At 47.2% G+C, this 23309-nt stretch overlaps 1 protein-coding gene across 5 annotated transcripts in view; it reads left to right on the top strand.

Annotated features, from left to right (window-relative positions):
- The window catches only part of KREMEN1 (kringle containing transmembrane protein 1), a 62198-nt gene extending 39550 nt beyond the window's left edge, over nucleotides 1-22648 (top strand). Inside the window, exons 4-11 of one of the 5 annotated variants that reach the window (XM_045534386.1) lie at nucleotides 1921-2045; nucleotides 5109-5262; nucleotides 12858-13190; nucleotides 14448-14657; nucleotides 16039-16123; nucleotides 17453-17609; nucleotides 21638-21695; nucleotides 22323-22648. In XM_045534386.1, the coding sequence (XP_045390342.1) occupies nucleotides 1921-2045; nucleotides 5109-5262; nucleotides 12858-13190; nucleotides 14448-14657; nucleotides 16039-16123; nucleotides 17453-17609; nucleotides 21638-21695; nucleotides 22323-22345 (1145 nt within the window). In that variant the 3' untranslated portion in view covers nucleotides 22346-22648. Of the gene's footprint in view, nucleotides 1-1920; nucleotides 2046-5108; nucleotides 5263-12857; nucleotides 13191-14447; nucleotides 14658-16038; nucleotides 16124-17452; nucleotides 19874-21634; nucleotides 21999-22322 lie in introns of those variants that run through there. The other 4 variants (XM_045534384.1, XM_045534385.1, XM_045534387.1 and 1 more) reach the window with 4 other exon arrangements.
- The last annotated feature ends 661 nt before the right edge of the window (nucleotides 22649-23309 follow it).

Consider the following 23309-nt stretch of genomic DNA (forward strand, 5'->3'; position numbering starts at 1 on the left):
CCAAATTTTTGACTTATCCATGGTTTCACAAAAATTGCTCTAAAAAAAAATGTGAAAGATAATCACAAGCCAAAATGTGTGTTTGAAAGAGCGAGGATGTACCTTCACAATAAAAAACAAACAAATCAAGAAGTGTTAAAGTGAACTGTCAGAGATATCAACTGTCAAACTTAATGCTTAAGAAAATCAGACATTCCGGCCGGGCGCGGTGGCTCACACCTGTAATCCTAGCACTCTGGGAGGCTGTGGCGGGTGGATCGCTCGAGGTCAGGAGTTCAAGACCAGCCTGAGCAAGAGTAAGACCCCGTCTCTACTAAAAATAGAAAGAAATTATCTGGCCAACTAAGAATATATATAGAAAAAATTAGCTGGGCATGGTGGCACATGCCTGTAGTCCCAGCTACTTGGGAGGCTGAGGCAGTAGGATCGCTTAAGCCCAGGAGTCTGAGGTTGCTGTGAGCTAGGCTGACGCCACGGCACTCACTCTAGCCCAGGCAACAGAGCGAGACTCTGTCTCAAAAAAAAACAAATCAGACATTCCATACTTAATAACCTAATATTAACTCAATTTCTGGGTCCTCTCCCTTCCCTGCAGGATGTGGAGAATGGGACTGAAAGTTCCAACCTTCTAGTCATGGCTTAGTCTTTCTTGTGACCAGCCCCCACATGGAAGCTCTCCAGGGGCCCACCAAGAGTTGCCTCATTAGAACAAAGATGCTCCAATCACCAAGAAAATTCCAAAAGAGTTAGTAGCCCTGTGCCAGGAACCAGGGGCAGAGCAAAATGTTTATTTCTAATGTCACAGGGGCATATAAACATTCATTCCCTAGCAGGATCATTGAGGTCCATCATTGAAAACTGTCTACTGTAGTTGGTACATCTATTTAGGTTTCTTTATTCTCAGATACAGCTTTTTCTACTAGTCCCAACCATCTGATATGTGGTGGTTGTCAAACACTAATATGCTCACAGTGGTAGCCTGCATAGTGGCCCTTCAAAGTTGTCTACTTTGTAATCCTCAGAATCTGTGAATATGTTACCTTAGATGGCACAAGGGATTTTGCAGATGTGATCAAATTAAGTATTTTGGGATAGATTAGCCTGGATTATCCAAGTGAGACCAGTGTAATCACAGGGTCCTTAGAGAGGCAGGAGGGTCTGAGTCAGAGAAGGTGATATGACGACAGAAACAGAGGGAGGAGAGGAGAGATGATGATGGAAACAGAGGGTGGAATGGTGTGGCCACAAGCCAAGGAATACGGGCAGCTTCTCGGAGATTGAAAAGGCAAGTAACAGATTCTCCCCTTGGGCTTCTAGGAGAAACTCAACTCAGCTGACACCTTGATTCTAGCTCCATAAGACCCATTTAGTACTTTTGATCTCCAGGACTAAAAGATTGTAAATTTATGTTCTTTTAAGCCACTAGGTTTGTAGTAATTTGTTCCAGCACCAACAGGAAACTAATACACTCACCAAAAGACCTTGGGGAAACCCACTAGTGGAATGTTTTAAGGAACAAGGGGCTTAGGTACAAGGTATAGGATAATGGGCTTCCAAAGGCTTTTCCTGTTTTCTAGTGACTCTGAAACATAATTTACATATCGTAGCCTCTGTATTTTTAGGAAATTATTCTTAGTTCTCTTCAATACTAAATCCTATCAATATTGAACAGGTAAAAAAAAAAGTCTTAAGGTTAAAGATGGACATGGGTCTCACATACTCTTCATAATAAAACAAAAACATGGTATTTAACAGAGGACACTAAGGCTTCCATTTTTAAAGCTGATTCCTCGTTATTTATTTGAACCTCAGCACTGGAAATATTGGCCAAGATAAAAGTACCTGGCACAAATTGCTTTTACTTCTGGGTGTTTCACAGCCAGATGTTGTGAAACTCTTTTGTTTTTCTTTTTTCTGTAGTGCCTGGAAACCTTGGCTGCTACAAGGATCATGGAAACCCACCTCCTCTGACTGGCACCAGTAAAACGTCCAACAAACTCACCATACAAACCTGCATCAGTTTCTGCCGGAGTCAGAGGTTCAAGGTAATGGCTCTGTGTCTATGGAACAATCGAAAAAGATAAAGATGGAAATGCATTTTGCTGACATAACTTAAAACTAAGTGCTAAGTGAAATAAGTCGGGAACAAAAGGCCACATGTTGTATGATTCCATTCATATGAAGTGTCCAGAATAGGCAAATCCATACAGACAGAAAGTAGGTTAGCGGTTGCCAGAGGGTGGGAGGTGGGAGGAATTGGGACTAAATGCTCATCAGTGCAGGGTTTCTTTCAGGGTGATGAATGTTCTGGAATGAGATAGTGGTGGTGGTTATACCACACAGTGAATATACTAACAACCACTGAAATATACACTTTAAAATGGTGAATTTTATGTTATGTGAATTACATTTCAATTTTAAAAAGGGCTAAAACTACTAAACTTCAAGAAAAAGTTTGTACTTCCCTGATAACTAGTGAAGCTGAGCATCTTTTCATGTGTTTATTGGCCATCTATATATATGGACTCTATCAAAGTCTTACAACATTGAGTTAGACAAAGATTTATTAAATAGGACACAAAAAACATAAACCATAAAAGAAAAAATTGGCAAAATGAACTTGTCAATACTAAAAACTTATCTTGAAAAAATAGAATTAACAAATGAAAAGGCAGGCCACACACTGGGAGAAAGTAGTTGCCAAATATATATCTGATAAAGGACATGTATACAGAATATATAAAGAACTCTTAAAACCTCAATAATAAGATAACTCAATTAAAAAATGGGCAAAGATTTGAACAGACATAGAACCCACAAAAAAATATATAGAGATGGCCAATAAACACATGAAAAGATGCTCAGCTTCACTAGTTATCAGGGAAATACAAATTAAAACCACAATGAGATACCACTATACACCCAGAATGACTGAAATAGTAAGAATTGGCAAGGATGGAGCAAGTGTAACTCTCATAGACTGTTGGTAGGAATGTAAAATTGTACAGCCTCTTGGGAGAAAGATCTTGAAGTTTCTTTTCTTTTCTTTTTTTGCTGGGGGACAGAGTCTCACTCTGTCACCCTGGATAGAGTACAATGGTGTCAGCCTAGCTCACAGCAACCTCAAACTCCTGGGCTCAAGCAATCCTCCTGCCTCAGCCTCCCGAGTAGCTGGGACTATAGGCACAAACCATAATGCCCAGCTAATTTTTCTGTTTTTAGTGGAGACGAGGGTCTTGCTCTTGCTCAGGCTGGTCTTGAACTCCTGAGCTCAAGCAATACTCCTGCCACGGCCTCCAGAGTACTAGGATTACAGGTGTGAGCCACTGTGCCCAGCCTCAAAGTTTCTTATAAAGTTACATGTACATCTGTCTCACAACTTAGCAATACCATACCTGGATATTTGCTCAAGATAAAGTCTAGCTCACACAAAGACTTACACATCAGTGTTCATAGCAGAATCATCCATAATAGCTCCAGTCTGTAAACAACCCAAATGTCCATTAACTGATGAATGGATAAACAATTTATAGTATGTCTATAACTGTGGAATACTACTCAGTAAAAAGAAATGACATATTAAGACATAGTGATACACACAACAATATGGATGAATCTCCCAAACATTATACTAATTGAAAGAACTCAAACATGAAAGACGACATACTGAACTCAAAATTGGTTCTAGATCTAGCTCTAAAATGTAAAACTTTAAAACTTTTAGAAGAAAATGTAGGAGAAAATCTTCATGACTTGGATTTAGACAAAAAGTTCTTAGGGATAACACCAAACACATGACCCATAAAAAGAAAAAATTGATACATTTTAATGTGAACTTTCCCAAAATGAAAAACTTTTGCTCCGTGAAAGATAATTTTAAGAGAATGAAAAGACAAGCTATAGCCTGGGAGAAAATATTTGCAAATCACATATGCAACAAAGGACTTGTACCCACAATGTGTTTAAAAAAGAGACAAAACCTCTAAAAACCCAATAGTAAAAAACAAAACAAAACAATGCAATTTAAAAATGAGTGAAAGACCTGAGCAGATACTTCACAAAGAGGGTATACAGATGGCAAATGAGCACATGAAAAGATAGTCAACATCATGAGCATTAGGTAATGTGGTTAAAATCACAGTGAGATACAATTACACAGCTATTAGAATGGCTAAAATAAAATATACTGACAATAATAAGTGCGGCAAAGATATGGAGTAACTGGGACTCTCATACATTGTTGTTGTGAACATAAAATGGTACAGTCATTCTGGAAAAGTTTGGCAGTTTCTTATAAAGTTAAACATGCGCTAATCATGAAAAACTAGAAACAGCCCAATGGATGAACAAGCTGTGGTACATCCATACAGTGAACTCTGTTCAGCAATGAAAAGGAGCAAACTATTGATACACACACCAATTTGGATGAACCTCAAAGATACTACGCTGAGTGAAAGAAACTAGTCTAAAAAAGATACATGCTATATGATTCCATTTATGTGACATTCTGGAAAAGACAAAACTATAGTAATGGAAAACCGGTCAGTGGTTGCCAGGGGTTATGGGGGAGTGAGGTTTAAAGCAATAGCACAAGGACGATTATTGGGATGATGCAACTGTTCCATATCCTGATTGTGTGGGTGGTTGTACAAGTATATACAAGTGTTAACATTTGTAGAACTATATACCAAAATACTATGTGATAATATGAAAAAATACAAATTTTAAATGGGGCCTATGATGAGTTTGCTTTGAGAATTAGCTATAAAACCCTTACTACCTGGCACATAGTAAATAGTCGATAAAATATTTAGCTGTTATTACTATGCATATTTCGAGTTTATGAGATTTTCTCCCCCCTAAAACTTATTTAAGCACAGCAGAAACACAAACATTAAAAAGGGATGCTCACTGACTTTGGTGGTGTGTAGTTACTGGTCAGCCTGGAGTTAAGTGTGGCAGACGTAGGAAAAGGGAGAGGTCCCAGGGGAAGGGTGGTCTGGGAAGATGAGGCTGATTGCTTGCTGGGGACTGACCCTGCCAGGTTCCTTCGGGCCACCTGACACCCCTGATAATGCTTACCATGTGCTGCTTCTGTGTTACGGCAGTTTGCTGGGATGGAGTCAGGCTATGCTTGCTTCTGTGGAAACAATGCTGATTACTGGAAGTACGGGGAGGCGGCCGGTACCGAGTGCAACAGCGTCTGCTTCGGGGATCACTCCCAGCCCTGTGGTGGCGATGGCAGGATCATCCTCTTTGATAGTGAGTATGCCCTGTGCCCATCACTGCCCAAGGCACGGGAACCCTTGGACCAGAGCAATAAGCCTGCCCACCCTCCTTCCTTTCCATTTATTCATTCATTCTCTTGGCAATACTTACAAAGCACCTACCACAGGCCAGGCACTGACAAGACCCTGGGAATATGCACAGAGCATGAAGACTCAGTCCCTGCCATCTAGGAAGAAGGGCAGACATTGAACAAGTGATTAGCCACAGTCTTGCCAATTTGTCTGAAGCGACGTGGGCTAGTGAAATGCTAAGACAGCCTAGAAAAGATAAACTGTCCAGTTTTACAAAGACACTGATACAACTGTTCAGTGTCAGCTCTGATATCCCCTTGCTTCAATATAATTTCCAAGCTCTTTTAGTGTTTCTTTTAGGCATTTGGGATTTATATCGGACTGTGTGTTGTTTTTCCAGGCCTAGCATTGGGTTTGCCCTGAACCAGCTCCTCTCTGAACTGGCAGATTTGCAAGATACTGGCTGGGGGCAGAGTGTGTTGTGAATGGGGTATGGATCCGGAGCGGTGATCTCTCCAGTGCCATGTTCTAACCACCGAATACCTGATTTCTCATTGACTGTACCCGTAACCACTCAGTGGTAGTGAGACTTTATGAGAGTCATAGCACCAAAGTGGCACCAGATTTTAAGATGGTAAAAAGGAGTTAGTTGCAAATGAAGCAGACAAAAGAAAAGACTTGATATTACCAAGAAATACCATATTATATCTATAGTATCTTTTTGGTCATTAGGCTAGAGAAGATCTAAACCACTAATGACATCTCAACCAGGCAGGGCAGCTCAGTTTGGACCAGAAATGTCCTATAGTATATTAGTTTCCCAGGGCTGCCAAAACAAATTATCACAAACTGGATGGCTTAAAACAACAGAAATCTATTCTCACACATTTTGTCTAGAAGTCCAACGTTATGCTGGGTGCAGTGGCTCACACCTGTAATCCCAGCGACTTGGGAAGCTGAGGCAGGAAGATCTCTCGAGCCCAGGAGTTCAAGGCTACAGTGGGCTATGATCGCACTACTGCACTCCAGCTTCAGCGACCGAGCAAGACCCTGACTCTAAAAATAATTAATTAATCAATTTTTAAAAGTCAATGTGTCGGCAGGGCCACGCTCCCTCCAAAAGGTCCAGGGAAGCCTTCCTAGCTTCTGGCGGTTGCCAGCAATCCTTGGCGTTTGTTGGCTGGTAGCTGCATCGCTTCCTCTTCACAGGCCATTTTTCCTGTTTTTGTCCGGGTGTGTCTGTCTCTGTGTATGTCTATGTCTCTGTGTGTTTCCTTAAAAGGACACCAGTCATTGAATTTAGGGCCTATCCTAATCTAGTATGGTCTCATCTTGACTCAGTAACATCTGTAAAGACCCTATTTCTGAATAAGGTCACATTCATAGGTACCAGGTGTTAGGACTTATCTCTTTGGGGAACACAATTCAACCACTCCACATGGTGACTACAAAACCTAGCCCAAGTTTATAACTGAGCCTTTAGCAGGTTACAGCTTAGACATTGTCTAAGTGTGTGTGTATTTGGAGGAGGAGAAAGGAGGAAGGATGGGCGAGCAGAACTCATGTGGTCAGTTGTTGGTCATCTTAGCTAAGTGTTGCCATTGGAGATGGCCAGTTGCTTCCTATACATCCTGTTATGTCCAGACAAATGCCTAGTTTGGTACCTCTGTTATGGCTGAAGACTGAACCTTGGCTAATGATTAAGGAAACTTACTAATGTTTAGTTGGCGAATAACTATGCACTGCTCATCTATTTAACCTTTCATTGAGAGTCCATTATTGTAAGATTATCCACCTTGACACCCTAACCCAGGAGAGTATGTTTGCTGAGCTAACAGAATGCCTGGTATACTCTTAAGTGAAGGAAGAAAGGAAATAAACATTTCTTGAGTACCTAGCATGTATTAAGGCTTTCCATAAATTATCACATTGGGTCCTCCTGGCACCCATCTGGAGTAGGCATTATTACGATTACTCTCATTTTACAGAAGGGAACCCTGGGCCATGGAGAGGATAAATAACTTGCTGGGGCTTATATTGCCAAGAAGCCATGGGACTGGAAAGGAAACAGGAGCAGGGTGTGTGGGTTCGCTACCTGTTTTTCTCCTTTAAATAGAATGTAGTGTTAATTAAAAAATGGGAGCTAAGTGTTGGTGGGGATATGGAGAAATTAGAACCCTCATACGTTGCTGATAGAAATGTAAACTGGTGCTTCTGCTTTAGAAAACAGTCTGGCAGTTCCTCAAAACATGAAACAGAGTTACCTTATGACCCAGCAGCCTTATTCATAATAACCAAAAAGTGTCAACAACTCAAATGTCCATCAGTTGATGAATGGACGAACAAAATGTGGTAAACCCATGCAGTGGACTATTATTCAGCCATAAAAAGAAACGAAGCACTGACACATGCTACCACATGGATGACCCTCGAAAAGTTCTCCTAAATGAAAGAACCAGACACAAAGAGCCACATGTTTTATGATTCCATTTATGTGAAGTGTCCAGAACGGGCAATTCAAATCCAAAGCACATTTGTGGTTGCCAAGGGCCAGGGGGCAGGGGGAAAAGGGGGAATAACTGCTTAATTGTATACAGATTTTCTTTTTGGGGTGATGAAAATGTTTTGGAATTAGTGGTGATGGTTGTAGAACACTGTGAATATACTAAATATCACTGAATCGTACATAGATTGTCCCTGACTTAACAATGGTCAACTTATGATTTTTCAACTGTACAATAGATTTATTGGGGTATTAAATGCATTTTCAGCTGGTCGAGGTGGCTAACGCCTGTAATCCCAACACTTTGGGAGCCCAAGGCAGGAGAATTGCTTGAGTTCAAGACCAGCCTGAGCAAACATACTAAGACCCCATATCTACAAAAAATAAGTAAATAAATAAAAATAAATTAGCTGGGCATGGTGACGTGTACCTATAGTCCTAGCTACTTGGGAGGCAGAGGCAGGAGAATCACCTGAGACCATGAATTCAAAGCTGCAGTGAGCTATGATCACTCTATTGCACTCCAGCCTAGAAGACAGAGCAAGACCTTATCTCTTAAAAAAATATATTAAAAAATAAAAAAATGCACTTTTGACTTATGATATTTTTTACTTATGATGGGTTTATTGGGACATAGCCCCATTCTAAGTTGAGGAACATTTACACTTTAAAATGGTTAAAACGGTGGATTTTCCATCAATAAGAAATAGAATATAGTTTTTATATGACAGTCTTTCATTCATTTAACACATTTTTATTGGACATCTGCTGTGTAGCTGATAGAATTATGTTTTATTTAGTCTAGTGCCTTTACTGGAGGTATCAAATGGAAATAATTTGGTTTAAAGTCAGTCATGTACTAAGTATCATCTTCAGTACTAGAAATACATCTAGGAGACAGTACTGGTCCTCACACAAAGGTACACTACAATGAATTTTTAAAGTGATAATGAAAATAGTTGCTGTTTATTGAGTGCTTGCTGTGTGCTGGGCTTGATGCTGAGTGCTTTTGTATATTTTATGTTGTTTGCTCCTTGCAACGTCCCAGTTAATAAGAAAACTATGGGTCAGAAGATGCATTAATTTGTCCAAGCTGGTGAGTGCCAGAGCCAGGACTCAAACCCAGGTTCACCATTAAAAAAATTAACCATAATAAAATAGATCATAATAACTGATCAAGTGTTATGCTCTAGAAGTATGTGAACGAATAAAATATGCCAGTTCTGATTATTATGAGACTGGCCCCTTATGCAGCCCTTCTGAAGCTGCCATTTCCGGCTTGCACTCACTCAAGGACTGAGAAGGTTGGCATTCTGAGAGGCTGCCCGCTCTAGCCTTCAGAAGCTCTGATGTGTGTGGACTGGCAGGACCCTGACAGGAGCCAGCTCTGTAACTCACACCACCCTACCCTGCAGAGAACGGTATAAGACGCAGCACTGTAGGAACAATCTCTATAAAGTTTCATCTACTAGAGAGTTAAATAGTTCAAATAGCTTGAGTACTGCCTCATGGAAGTCCTTATGATCCGTTGGACAAGGCGGAGCACTTTGGAAGTGCTGACTACAAACTGTCCCATGATTTAGAAGGGTAAAGATGTCTCTCCAGGCTGGGTGTGGTGGCTCACGCCTGTAATCCTAGCACTCTGGGAGGCCAAGGCGGGAGGATTGCCTGAGTTTAGGAGTTCAAGACCAGCCTGAGCAAGAGCGAGACCCCACCTTTACTAAAAACAGAAGAAAAAAAAAAAATTAGCTGGGCATGGTGGCTTGTGCCTATAGTCCTAGCTGCTGGGGAGGCTGAAGCAAGAGAATTGTTTGAGCCCAGGAGTTTGAGGTTGCTGTGAGGTATGATGATGCCACTTCATTCTAAGCCCCCAGGGTGACAGAGCAAGACTGTCTCGGGGGGGAAAAAAGATGTCTCTCCAAAGAGATTGGAGGAAAAGTTAGATGGTAAGAAAGGGCAAGGTAATAGTCTCTGTCTCCCAAAACATCAGGCCCCACTACCAGTGTGGCTCTAATCTGGGCCTCACACAGGCCGCTGAGGTGAGTTGTGTACTATGTGTGAATACAGCACTGGTGGAGGCTTCCGAGCCTCTGCCACCCCCAGGATTATAATTTATTGAGTTCACAGAACCAAATAGATTGGGCAGGTAGGCTGGAGCCACAGTGGGTTGCAGGGACTGCCCAGGCTGGCCTCTTGGGACTCCCTTGGCTTCTAGGCTCTGAAGGGAAGAGTCAGTCATCTGGCTTGGGCCCTACTTTGTAGCATTAGTTGGACACGTATCACTCACAGGACTCTGTGCCAATAATGCACTTTATATAGTTATCTCCCTTAATTCTCATAATGCTATGAAGCAGGCACTATTATCCTTATTTTCCAGATGACAATATTGAGGCTCACAAAAGTTCAGTAATTTGCTCAAGCTTCCACAGATAAAGATCCTGCCCTCATGGAACTTATATTAATATTTTCGTGGGAAGGGAAGAGATCAATTGTGAAGAAGACTGAGGGTCTAAGGATGGGTAGGATCTGACTCCCGGGACCACGTTAGGAATTGTACTTCATAGACTCCAAGATGCCATCAGTTGTGAGGTGCAACATTATGTCACGCACCACTAAGGGGGAAAAATGCTTTTGTTGTGCTGTAATTTTTTATCAAATGCCATGTACTACATATAGAAGAACAGCAGAGGCTGAAGTGAATAGTATTTACACCTGGGCAGGTCTGCTTAGAGTACGGATTGAGCCCATCTGTCAGTAGTTGAGCTGGATTTAGGTTTTGTTGTTTCAGATGCACACCAGGATTCAAATTCCTCCAGCAATGGGCTGCTGTTACCTTGTGCTTAGTGTGGAGCCTGGGGTGACCAGGGATTTTTTTCAGTGTTCTTGTTCCACCCAAAGCTTGGAGCAGCTCCTACATGCCTGTGCCAGGGAGGGGCTCTTTTTCCACCCTCTGTCCCCTCCCTCAATGGTAAACCACTGTTGCTCATTACTTGGTGCTATGCATTGGTGAGGTCGGGGGTTCTTGGTTCTCCTGTCCCTCACTCAGTCTCAGATAGGATGTGTTACTGGGCCACAGGGATAGGCCTTTTCAGCATTCCTGCCCGCCCCCTTCTCTCCCTGGCATAAAAACACTGCCTGGTGGATTTGGGGGAAGAGACAGTTTCCTGCCCCTCCCCCAAGGGTAGCAGACCTCTGCACTGGGTGCAGGATCCTGGGCCCAAGAGGGCTCAAGACAACCAGGGGACAATGGCTTTTGCTTCTGCTCTTCCCCCAGAAGCAGATTTTTCCCTGGTTGGTTACCTTGGCAGGAAGTATTTCCTTCCCCCAGAGGCAAACAGGTTTTCCTTCTACCTCTCTCCGATGGCAACTGGGAGCAGGGGGTTTGCTGTCCCTTCCCCAGCCACTGAAGACCTTTACTTTTTTTGAGAGGAGGGTCCTGGGAAGTGGGCAGTATTTCATGCCTGTCCCCCTGTGGCAGCCTATCACCTCCAGCATACCTGTGCCACCAAGGGGAACTCTGGTCTGCTCCCCGACCCCAGTCACTCTTGGGAGCACTGGCTGGAGGCCTGTGCAGAACAGCCTGCAAGTGAGTGCAAACGCTCATCTCATCGTGCCTTGTATCTGGGGCTCCCAGCTGTCTTAAACTGACAGGCCAGCCCACACGCAGCCTTTAAGAATTTGTTAAAATTTTAGCTGCTTTCTTCTTACCCAATCCTATGGCTGTCACCTGTGCTCTGTCAAAGCTGAAACCATTTTCGTGACCTGACTCTCCTTGGAGGGGTGTCTTACTTTTTAGAATTAAGTTCTCCTGGTTGTCATGAGAACTCAGCTTTCTGAGTTTTGAGCTTTTCTTGTTAGAATGAAAGCAGCATTCCTTTGTTGCATGCTCTATCCTGAAGGGAAGCAGAACGCCTCCAATGCTTGCTTTTAAATCCCAGCCCTATGCTTTTCCCCAAGGATTTTCATTTCCAATATGTGTATACTTCACCATGTGAGACAGGAAGTGGTTGTGTCTCCTGCCTAGAACCTGCTGATCAAAAATGAGAGTCCGGGCCGGGCGCGGTGGCTCACGCCTGTAATCCTAGCTCTGGGAGGCCGAGGCGGGTGGATCGCTCGAGGTCAGGAGTTCGAGACCAGCCTGAGCAAGAGTGAGACCCCGTCTCTACTAAAAATAGAAAGAAATTATCTGGCCAACTAAAAATATATATACAAAAAAATTAGCCGGGCATGGTGGCTCATGCCTGTAGTCCCAGCTACTAGGGAGGCTGAGGCAGTAGGATCGCTTAAGCCCAGGAGTCTGAGGTTGCTGTGAGCTAGGCTGATGCCACGGCACTCACTCTAGCCCGGGCAACAAAGTGACACTCTGTCTCAAAAAAAAAAAAAAAACAACAAAAATGAGAGTCCGGAGAAATCAAGTGCTCAACACAGAGCGACCAGAATCTAGTGTGTTTCCCCCCTGCAGAAAGTCATTCATTCAGCCACAGTTTCCCACTTGAAAAATGCAAGTGCCCCCCCTCATTGCACCTTTAAGGTATTGAAGATGCCCAAACGGCTGGAAAGCCCTTCTTTTTTGATGACTTTACCTCCCCAAGTGCCTCCCCTGCAAAGAGGCCTGAGTGGCTCCTGTGCTTTGTCTCACGGGCCCTGGCACATCTGTGTGACACAGGAGCAGGAGGTGGTCTCCCCAGCCTCGAAACCGAGAGAAGTGAGAGGCCTGCAAGTGAAGTGCGGCCCCTGGGATCCTTTGACCCCACCAGGCCCAAATCCAGACTCTCCGACTCCAGTCCGGCCCCAGCCTAGGCCACACCACTGTGCTGTGCTAATTCTAAGGTCTCCTGGGCAAAAAAAAAGTCTCCACAGTCATTTGTCCAGGGTTTAAGCGATTCACTTTGTGACTCAATCCTGAAACATAAGATAGTCTAGCTTTGCAGATAGAAACAATATGCCAAACGAGATCTTGTTTGTTAGGAAGCATCTTGTGTGCTTTGGCGTTGGAAGCGTGCCCTGTGGCGGACGCCCAGCCTGAAGGCCTGGTGTCTTTTTGTCTCCTGCAGCTCTCGTTGGCGCCTGCGGTGGGAACTACTCAGCCATGACTTCCGTGGTCTATTCCCCCGACTTCCCCGACACCTACGCCACGGGAAGGGTCTGCTACTGGACCATTCGGGTTCCAGGGGCCTCCCGCATCCACTTCAGCTTCCCCTTGTTCGACATCAGGGACTCGGCGGACATGGTGGAACTGCTGGATGGCTACACCCACCGCGTCTTGGCCCGCTTTCACGGGAGGAGCCGCCCGCCCCTGTCCTTCAATGTCTCCCTGGACTTCGTCATCTTGTATTTCTTCTCTGACCGTGTCAATCAGGCCCAGGGATTTGCTGTCTTATACCAAGGTAAGACACTCCCACCTCCATGGGGGCCCTTCAGGGCCTGTGTTCTTTGGGCTTCTTTTCCTCCCTCATGGTTGTGACTTTCGACCCCTGGGCAGTTCTTGCTGGGTGGACTGGGAGTCAGGAGCGACTATAAACTCGCGGATCACCCCAAGACTGCAGCTCTTTCCCTCCCTCCCAGTTCATGATTTGTTTACATCTCATGATATAGGAAAGAAGTGAAACCTGTCAATTTGGCTATTTTAGTAGTTCATTTTTTCTAGAGACAGAGACAGGGCCTCACTCTGTCACCCAGGCTGGAGTGCATGGGCACAATCATAGCTCACTGTAACCTCAAACTCCTTGGCACAAACAATCCTCTCACCTCAGCTATCCAAGTAGCTGAGACTAGAGGTATGTGCCACCATGCCTGGCTAGTTTTTTATTTTTTTTTTGTGGAGACAGGGTCTTACTATGTTGCCCAGGCTGGTCTTGAACTCCTGGCCTCAAGTGATCCTCCTGCCTTGGCCTCCCAAATCTTGGATTCTAGGCATGAGCCACCATGCCCAGCCTATTTTAGTAGTTCTAATGACAGTTTTCATGGGAGGGTTAAAAGAATAACTAAAGAAAAAGCTGAGATTGGTAGAATTGGAAGGCTCTCAAGAGGTAATTTTGTCCATCTTCCTGCCTCTAATCATCCCAGCCAATCCCACAAGACTGATTGACTGTCTTTCTTCCAACCCTCCTAAGGTGGAGCCATGCTCTCTGCCCCTGTAATGTGAATATGTGTGCTGGGCACGCCTCCTTGCCAGCACACGAGAAACACAGTGTCTGAGACCTAGTCTTGGTCCTAGAGAGCAAACCTCAAGAAGAGTTCAGGTAGCATGTGCTACAGGAGATCGGTGGGAGAGGCCTCCCTGCAGATGGGACAGTCTTGAGGAACAGGTGAGATTTGAGTCGATAGACAGGAAGGAAGAGGGCCTTCCAGGGAGAGGGAGCCACAGCTGCAAAGTACAAGGGTGAGGAAACTATAAATCATGCTCAGGCGTCCCAGAGGAGACCAGCCACATAATTAGGAGTTGACAGCTCCATCCTTCTGCCTCCTGCAGGGCCAGGGCCTGGCAAGTTCTGCTCTGGGCCGAGTGGGACCCGTGGAAGGAATTGCACCTGGAATTGAATCAGAGAAAAAGGCCTTTTCTTCATAACCAGTGCTCTCCCCACTGCACAGCTCTTCCTTGTCTCCATAGCTCTCTCCCCAGTTAATTCCTTTTGATCTTCCAGCCGTCAAGGAAGAACCGCCACAGGAGAGGCCCACCGTCAACCAGACACTGGCCGAGGTGATCACGGAGCAGGCCAACCTCAGCGTCAGCGCTGCCCGGTCCTCCAAAGTCCTCTACGTCATCACCACCAGCCCCAGCCACCCACCTCAGACTGTCCCAGGTAGCAATTCCTGGGCACCATCAATAGGGGCTGGAAGCCGCAGAGTTGAAGGTAGTACCCTCGGCAGTGACAGAAACAACTCTTGGGTGTTGCTCGTGCAGGGGCAGGTTGTGGGTACTGGCTCTGACCTATAGTCTGTCTTAGCCTTTGTGGGACATCGTCATCGGCTTGGTTCCTTAGTCCTTAGGAAAATATGCTCCATTAATCAGCTAATCCAGTGTCGTCTCACATTGAGATCATCTTTCTAGAACCCCAAGTTATAGCTCCCCGAATTCATTAACATTTGCAAGAGCTTCATTTATTCGTTCATTCATTCATTCAAAAGATATGTAAGTGCCTCAGCAGTGTCAGGTACTGTTCTAAGCACTGGACTATATTCACTGAACCACACATTATCCTTGCCCTCTTGTGGCTTCTAAGTGAGAGGAGCAAGACAGGAGGTGAGATAAAAAGTCAGATGGTGATAAGAGCTATGAAGAAAGGTCATGCAGGAGGGGCGTAGAGAGTGTGCGATGACCTTTTGTGGTTTAAGCTGGCCGACCTGGTTGGGTGCATACTTCCCCAGTCCCTCTTTTCTGCCAAGGAAGGGGTGCCTTCATGTGCTGGAGAGTGCCATTGGCGGTGACCTAGCCTAGAGACTTTCAAACTGCTCTCCAGGCCCTTGCAGGACCCACCATAGAAGGTCAGGGAGGAGGGGCCTCATCTTGCTGTGGATCTTGGTAGCTTTTTTTTTTTTTTTTTTTTTGAGGCAGAGTCTCGCTCTGTTGCTGGGCTAGAGTGCAGTGGTGTCATCATAGATCACTGCAGCGTCCAACTCCTGGGCTCAAGCCATCCTCCTGCCTCAGCCTCCCAAGTAGCTGGGACTACAGGCACGTGCCACCACACCCGGCTATTTTTTATTTTTTGTAGAGACAAGGTCCCGCTCTTGCCCAGGCTGGTCTCAAACTCCTGGGCTCAAGCGATCCTTTCACCTTGGCCTCCCAAAGTGCTAGGATTACAGGTGTGAGCTACCATGCCCGGCCATCTGGTAGTGTTTTATAGGTCACACATTTCATTCCTCAGAAGAGGAAACTGAGGCCCAAAGAGTTTATGTAACTCATCTCTGGTTGCACAGTTGTTCTAGTGGTAGAGACAGAACATACACTACCGCCTTTCAACTCTGAGTCCAAAGTACTTTAGATCATACCGCCGGCCTCACCCAGAGAGGGAGTTCTAGAACAAGGCAAGGTACTCAGAAAGCCTGGGGCTCTGTGCCCAGCCCAGCTTGCAGCTGCTCCTGAGGCCACACTTGCTGGCTGCTCCCCACCTGCAGGGAGTCCTCAGCCAGACCTGCATCTCCGGGCTGTTGGTGTTCACTTGGGTCCTCCCGCAGACTTCGTTTTGCAAACCAAGCACAAACTGGTCCAGTAAACTGTGTCTCTTACAATTCCAGGATGGACAGTGTATGGCCTGGCAACTCTCCTCATCCTCACAGTCACAGCCATTGTAGCAAAGATACTTCTGCATGTCACGTTCAAGTGAGTATAAGAAAGAGCTGCCTATTGCCAGGAAGGGGAAGGCTCGGAATTCCTTTTGTACTATGTTTCATTTCTCTAGATCCAATTATAATATCAGCACATAATTCCAAAGCCCTTAGTCCTAGACGGCATAAGGCCATAGACCTTCCTCCTTCTCTGTAGAGTGAAATGTACAACTGGACAAATCTCTTCAAGGTTTGAGGGATTATGTTTGTTCTTGTGTCCAAAAGATATAATTTCAAGGAGGATTTTAACAGTCCTGGCTTTAAAAAGCAACACTTTCCATTTTGCTAGTCCCTTACAGAGATCTTTACGCTAGAGTAAAAATTCCTGGGACGATGCCACGCATACTTCCCGATGCCTTCTAGAAATTGGGAAACATCTTAGGAAGAAAATTCTAACATTTTAGTCACTATTGCTTAATAATTATTTTAAAACAATTATTGAAGAAGTTTATGGAAGCTTCATCCTTCAGTTCTGACCAATTGGGGGGAAAAAAATTCTTCCCTTATTTTGCTGCTCAAGTTTAATAGTTCCACCTCCAGCAAAAGGGCAATTGTTCATGCTACGGATGTTTGTGTACTTACAGAAGGGACTTCTTTCTAATCTTTTTCTAGACCCCTACTCTGTCTTTCCTGCATTTCCTAGTCCCTCCCCATTTTATGCCCTTCCTGAAAATTGATGTCCAGTAAAAGCCCCCTTTTTCCTGACCTTCTCATTTGCCCCCTGTTACAGATTTTTTTATACATTAAATTCAGGCTCCACCAATGCCCTGTGAAGGCTGCCTTTGGCCATATTGGGACCACCTTATGTAGACATCTGCGCCCTACACTTGAAAATTTTCAGTGGCAACGGTGTCCTTATTATTGTTTAACTGAGCTCACCCTCATGCCTTTTAAATGACATATATAATATATATATATATATATATGTACATATATATGTACTTCTTTTTTTTCTTAAGTCACAATTTACATGTTCTAGGGAAGACTCTCAGGCACAATCAGAAAAGTTTTGCCTTTATCCTGCTTTAGCTAGGTGGGTTTCCAGGTAAGTGGCATTAAAAGACAGAGTTCTTTTATCTAAAAAAATTTTTTTTGAAAATTCAGACTCTCTCAGACCATTCTGCTAGTTAGAAAGTTCTTTGTTGCTCTGAGACGGAATCTCTCTTGCTGCCCAGGCCATACTTCATCCACATGACAGTCCTTTAAATCTTTAAAGGTCCAAAAACCTCGCTCCGCTTAACGTCCCATTTCTTAGGTACGGTATCTCATGAGATGGTAGGTTGTTCTGATCTACTAGATTGTCATTGTTATTTTTGTTTGACAGATCCCATCGTGTTCCTGCTTCAGGGGACCCTAGGGATTGTCGTCAACCAGGGACTTCAGGGGAAATCTGGAGCATTTTTTATAAGCCTTCTACTTCAATTTCCATCTTTAAGAAGAAACTCAAGGGTCACAGTCAACAAGATGACCGTAATCCCCTTGTGAGTGATTAAAAACCCCACCGTGGACACGAGGTCCCTCTTTGAGCTCAAGCCTGCTGGGGTTGACCTCTCCTGCGGTTCTTCTCCCACCGACTCTTCCCTGCCTGTCCCTCCACCTGGGCCTCTTCAGGGGCCCCCTCCTACAGACTGGGAAGGGGCACCATAGCCCGGATTCCTCCTGCTTCATCAGCTGCACTTGGGAGAGACACTGAAGGCCCCAGGGCTCGGCCCTCTCTGCGTCTCTCTCTCTCTGATCTAGCAACGGGGATGCCGGGGTAGTGGGGCTGAGAGGACGGGGACGGTCGTGGCTGGCACTGGGCTCAGGTGCATTCTAGATGACGTCGGGTGCTGGGTAGGTTTAGTGTACGTGGAGTCTTTCTTGCTTCTGCTCTATTTTGTCCACACGCAGATCAGTTTCTCCTGGTCTTTACAGTTTGGAACAGGGCCAGACAGGGAGAATTCTCAGGCAGTCTTGAGGGTTGGCCTGGTCCCATCTGAGTGTGGACTCCTGGGCATTAGCAAAGATTAAGGGGGCCGGTGCTCTGCTGACCCTGCAGCCCTGCTCTCTGGGTGCTGGGCCAGGACAGGATTCCTCCAACCTGGGGGCCTGAATAGAGTCTAAAAGCCGCATTCATTCATTTCAAACCTGTCACCTTCCCCACATAGGTTTCTTTCTAGATTCTTCTTTCCATAGCTCAGTAACCTGCAGAGCAAGCTTGAGGAGTGGAAATATAAAACATTGATTCATTTATTCATGCAACAACCTCTACTGAAAGCTTTGACAGATCTGTCAGATGGGATTTATCTGGTGGAACCTGAGCCAGGCCTGGCCTCTCTGTGACTCTTGGTTCTGAACGGGGAGTATAAACATTGTGCTTTAGCCTTGAGACAGCATCACGTGAGACATGGGGCCCTCGGGCCCTCCTTGAAGTGTCTCGCATTTTAAAAGAAGATGAAAAACACGGGGTGTGTGTAGGGGGGGCTGTACTCTTTTCTGTGTTCCCTTCAGGGAAGGCAGTGGGGTTGGGAACAGCTTGGGGGAAGGGGAGGACTCTTGCCCCTGGCCCACTACCCTGCCCCTTAGACAGACAGGGAGGTGAACTGCAGAGATTGTTGTGAGGGGAGGGAGGGTTTGCTAACTGAAGATCCTCCGAGGACAGGCCCTAATACTGAGAGCTCCAGCTGCAGTGGCCACCAGTTGGGAGAGTAAGTTAAGTGCCATCTCTAATTTGGAAGTCCCTGCCATCCGGAAGCAGGTTTTGTCCACAGCAGCTGAGAAGAGCAGCGTGTGCCTTTGTCAGAGCGTGCCTCTCCCAAAGGCACTTGGGCCTCGGTAGTTGTTGCCGCTGGCCTTTGGGTTCCCTCTTTGGAGCACTTTGCCTACTTCCCCCAAGTCCCTAAGCCACTGCTTGCTGTGGCCCCTACTGGGGTTCTGGCAATCCGTCTGTGCCTGACCGCTCCTGGGAGAGCAGAGGGGGTTATATGGGGCCAGCTGGGAAGTGTCTGCAGCAAGAGGTGACTCTCAGCAGCCTGAGCCAAGAGGCTTAGAGCTGCGGTCAGAGGGGCATGGGTGGAGGAAAATAGGGAGGTGTGTCCACAGGTGGGCAGGGCACCGCCCCAGGCACCATGGGACGGATACGGAGCCACTCAGTGCTGTCTTCGGGGGCTTTGATCTGCAAAGGGTGATTACCCCGGAGCAGCTGCCTGCAGGCCCCTGGGTCTGGAGGCAGAGGCCTGTCACACACAAGGACCACTGGAAATACATCAACATGTGCAGTCTTCCCTCCAAGCTATTTGTGGCTTTTGTGGAATCTCCTCTCGAATGCAAGTGTCAGGTGTGTGTAGTCCCAAAGTCACTGTGCTGTGAATAGATCCATTCGCAGCACAGAGGGAATGTGGCATTTGGCCCCAGGAAGGGTTTGCCTGGCCGAGGGGCAGTTGTTCAGCTGCCTAGAGCTAAGCTGGCCCCAGGCTCTTGGGGCATCTGCAGGCCGACCACCCGCCTTGCCCTCACCTCTCAGGCCGTGCCCACACTGGGGTGTTGTCAAAGCCCGCAGCGCTCCCAGGACTGACTTGCTGTCCTTGGAGCAGCCCTGGGGAACCCAAACCTGCCTCAGGGCAACACGGGGGAAGGAGGGCTATAAATCGTCCCAGGCCAAACCTCCATAAACCCAGGGGACCCGTGGGGTCCCCTGCAGCCTGGCCAGGGCCTCAGGACCTGTCAGCAACACCCCACAGAGAGCCCCTGCCACTAAGGAAACACCTGAGAGATAAATTACCCCAGAAGAGATGAGGTGGGCTTCCAGGAGCCCCGAAGGAGGAAGCACTTGACCTTTTAAGAACCTCCTTTAAAAGACAGAAAGTGGGTGCTGGAGGTGACTGGAAGGGGTGACCCTGAGGAATGTAAATGACAGAAATAGCAGAAGGGTATGGAAGAGGTGGGGAGGGGCTTCGGGGATCACTGTGGACGTGCTCTGAAAGCGCCCTGCCCAAAGCCCCTCTGAGGTGACAGAGCATGGGAGGAGGCTGCAGGGGGTGCCGGGTCTGAGTGCCATCCTCACCCCTGTTCGGTGCTGGCACCAGGCCCGCGCCTGGCGTGTGCTCCGACAGGAGGGCCCTCGACAGCCCACCGTGTTGCCTCCCGTGGCGACAGCGCCTGGGAGTGGATCAGCCGGCTGGTCTCCAGCCGTGTTTCCCAGGGTCCTTGGCCCCTCTGACATGGCGGGCAGGAGGCACTCGGTGCCCTGTGTTCTTCCACGCTTGTCTAATCGCTCGCAAAGCAGAGAGTAAGAATGAACCGCCACGTCAGGACAGGGCTGAGGCCTCTCTGGTGAGTGAGGGAGCTGGGCTGCTCTGACTTCTGACGAGTGGGCTCTGGCTCAGACTGCAGTCAGCCAGAAGCCCACAGAGATCAAAGCAGGAGCAAGTACAGCTGTCCTGGCCCCGGGGCCCAGCCGTGGGGCGTGCCCGGGCACGGCTTCACCCACACGCCCCATTGTCAGCCCAGGCAGGATCCGCCGGCGTCTGGCCAGGCATCGCCCAGCCCCCATGTGTCCCGGACACGCACACTTACTCTTCACGGCCACTTAGAAGTGGCTGTCCTCCGGAATCCTGCTGCCCTTGTCTGCTGAGGCCACACCAGGGCTCCCACAGAGCCCAGTCACCTGGCAGCCCGTTGGGTTTCAGATCTCCTGTTTGATGTTGATGTCTGCTTTTGTTACTACCTTGGAAATTTTTAACCTTTTGATTGTTTCCTCTGGTGTCTTTGTTTACCTTCCTCACTGTTCTACCTCCTGGCCAGGTCTCTCAGCTTAGCTGCCCTGGTGTGGGGTGTTTTTCAAACCTTCCAGCCACAGCTGCCCCACCTCAGGCTGGACTGCTCAGAGGTGACAGGGCTTCCCTTCTGCCTGCAGACCCTCTGCCTGCAGACCCTCCGGCGGGCCCATCTCACAGGTTCAGTCTTACCCAGCTGAGCACAGTCAACAAGGCAGAAGTGGGGTGTGGAGGAAAGTCGGAGGTGAATCCGCTTCAGAAAGGAAGTGTCTTTAGAAGCACAGCCTGGGGGTCCCTTCCCTGCCTGCATGGGGAGCTGCCGTCCTCGGGATTCATGCACGTTAAGACCTTCCCCCATCCAAACTCACCTTCCAGCAGGGACTTGACTTTGGATGACAAGGCTTTATTTGTAAATATGCTCTTAATATGCAACTTTGAGAATAAAATAGAAACATCATGTATTTTAAAATATAAGATGAAGTGTGACGCACTGTATACAATTTAATATATATTTTTAGGATTTTGTTATTTAAGAAAATGGAATGTAATGGTACTTAACTTTTACAAAAGAGAAAAAAAATGTTATTTTTACTGTCTGGAGAAAATAAATATTCTCATTGTTGTAGAAACAGTGATGGGCCCCAGGCTGTCGTTTTTATGGGAGCCCCCCCAGAGATGGAGGGACAAGAGGAAGGTGTCATGTGATGGAAATTGTTAACTCCAGGCCTCACCCTTTGCTTGCTTTTTCCTAGTAGTGGCTCCAGATTTCCTCCAGTCCTGTCACGGCTTTGATTCTCAGTGGACCTTCAGCCGGTAAGCCCTGGAAGAGTAGGAATTCCACATCAACCCACCTCCCCGACAGCATACCGGGGAGGCCCAGGGGAAGAGCATGGGGCTGTGCACGTGGAAAGATCCCAGTTTGAACCAGCCTCCAGTCAGTCATTCTGCCTCTCTGCCTCAGTTTCCCCACCTGCAAACTGTAATTGCATCTATTCCTCAGGAGTTATGAAGATTAAGTGAGAAAATGTATCTAAAGGGCTTATGTAATTACTCTCCCAGGTGGAATTGATCTTGCCTCTCAGTTCTTCCCTCCACCCTTCTACCCCACCCCCCCCCCCCCCGTCCCCCCGCCCTTTCCTTTTCAATACTAATATGAGCTCCACGTGTGAGCCGCCTGCTGCGCACCAGGCACTCTGCTCTCAGGCACAGTGCGTCTCCCAACAGCCCTTTGCAGGTTGTTACCACCTTGGTACCATTGTCCCTCTTTTGCTGATGAGGAAACTGAGGCTCAGAGAGGCAGCGTGCGACAGCAGTTGGGAGCACAGCCGCCCGTTCATGAGCTGTGAGGCCAGTGTGGGTGAAACAGGGAGCCTTTGAAGGGTTGCAGCAGAGGAGGGACATCAGATTCCCAGTGTGGAAAGATTTCCTCCTTGCGTTCAGAAAAACAGATCAGAGTCGGGTAAGACGGAGGGCACGAGACCACTCTCGGGGCAGGAAGGTGCAGAGATCTGGCCGAGAGATGCGGAGGGCCCGCCAGGCCCCCCCACACCAGCGCTGTGGAGAGAGAGGCCAGGCACACCCACAGGACAGGGCTCACACCCCAACTCCACCACTCACGACGTGACCTTGGACAAGTGACCCAGCCCTGTGCACCTGTTTTCTCATCTGTCACGTGGGGGCAGTTACCTGCCTTTGGGATGCTGGGACATTGGGTTGTATGAATTATTACCTGTTGTACGTTTTCAATAAATGGTAGATGTTCCTTCTATGCTAGAATAGGGGCAGGGGTAAGGACAAGGAGTTCTCTCGGATGTGCCCAGGTAACCTGACTTGGGTGCCTGGGGGGGGGGGCTGTTCTTTGAGATAGGAGCGTAAAGGGCACCAGGTGTCAGAGGAGACCCGATGAGTTCCCTCTGGGCTGCGTCCAGTGGGGTCCCTGTGGGGACAGAAGCAGAGCCGTCCAGCAGGCACTGGACAGGTGCCCAAGACCCACACACGGGTCTGCCCTAGGGAACACAGTCCATGGAAATGTGGGTGCAGACGATGTCCTGGGGTGTCTGGGGCAATCCCAGAAAGCTGCTGAGGACAGTGTCTTGGGACACACTGAGGGGGCACCTGCACAGGACCAGGGTGGGTTGGGGTGGGACTGGAGAGGGGGACTTCCCCAGAAGCCAAGGAACCTACACTTCTAACCTGCCTGGTTCAGGCACTCTCAGACTGCTGGTTCTTTGAGTCCCAATTCCAAGTTCTCAGGAGATGACTTGGCCAAGAGAAGTCTCTCTGGACCAGCCAGTTTTTGCTAGGATAGGGGGTTCTCGGAGAAACAGGGGCACGAGCCAGTCCCCCAAGAGAATACCACCGCCACCTGAGACACACACGGTTCTCGGGGTGTGATGCGTTAGCCGCGTGGACAGGCAGGCGCCCGGC

The sequence above is a fragment of the Lemur catta genome, chromosome 21, assembly GCF_020740605.2.
Source record: "Lemur catta isolate mLemCat1 chromosome 21, mLemCat1.pri, whole genome shotgun sequence".
NCBI lineage: Eukaryota > Metazoa > Chordata > Mammalia > Primates > Lemuridae > Lemur > Lemur catta.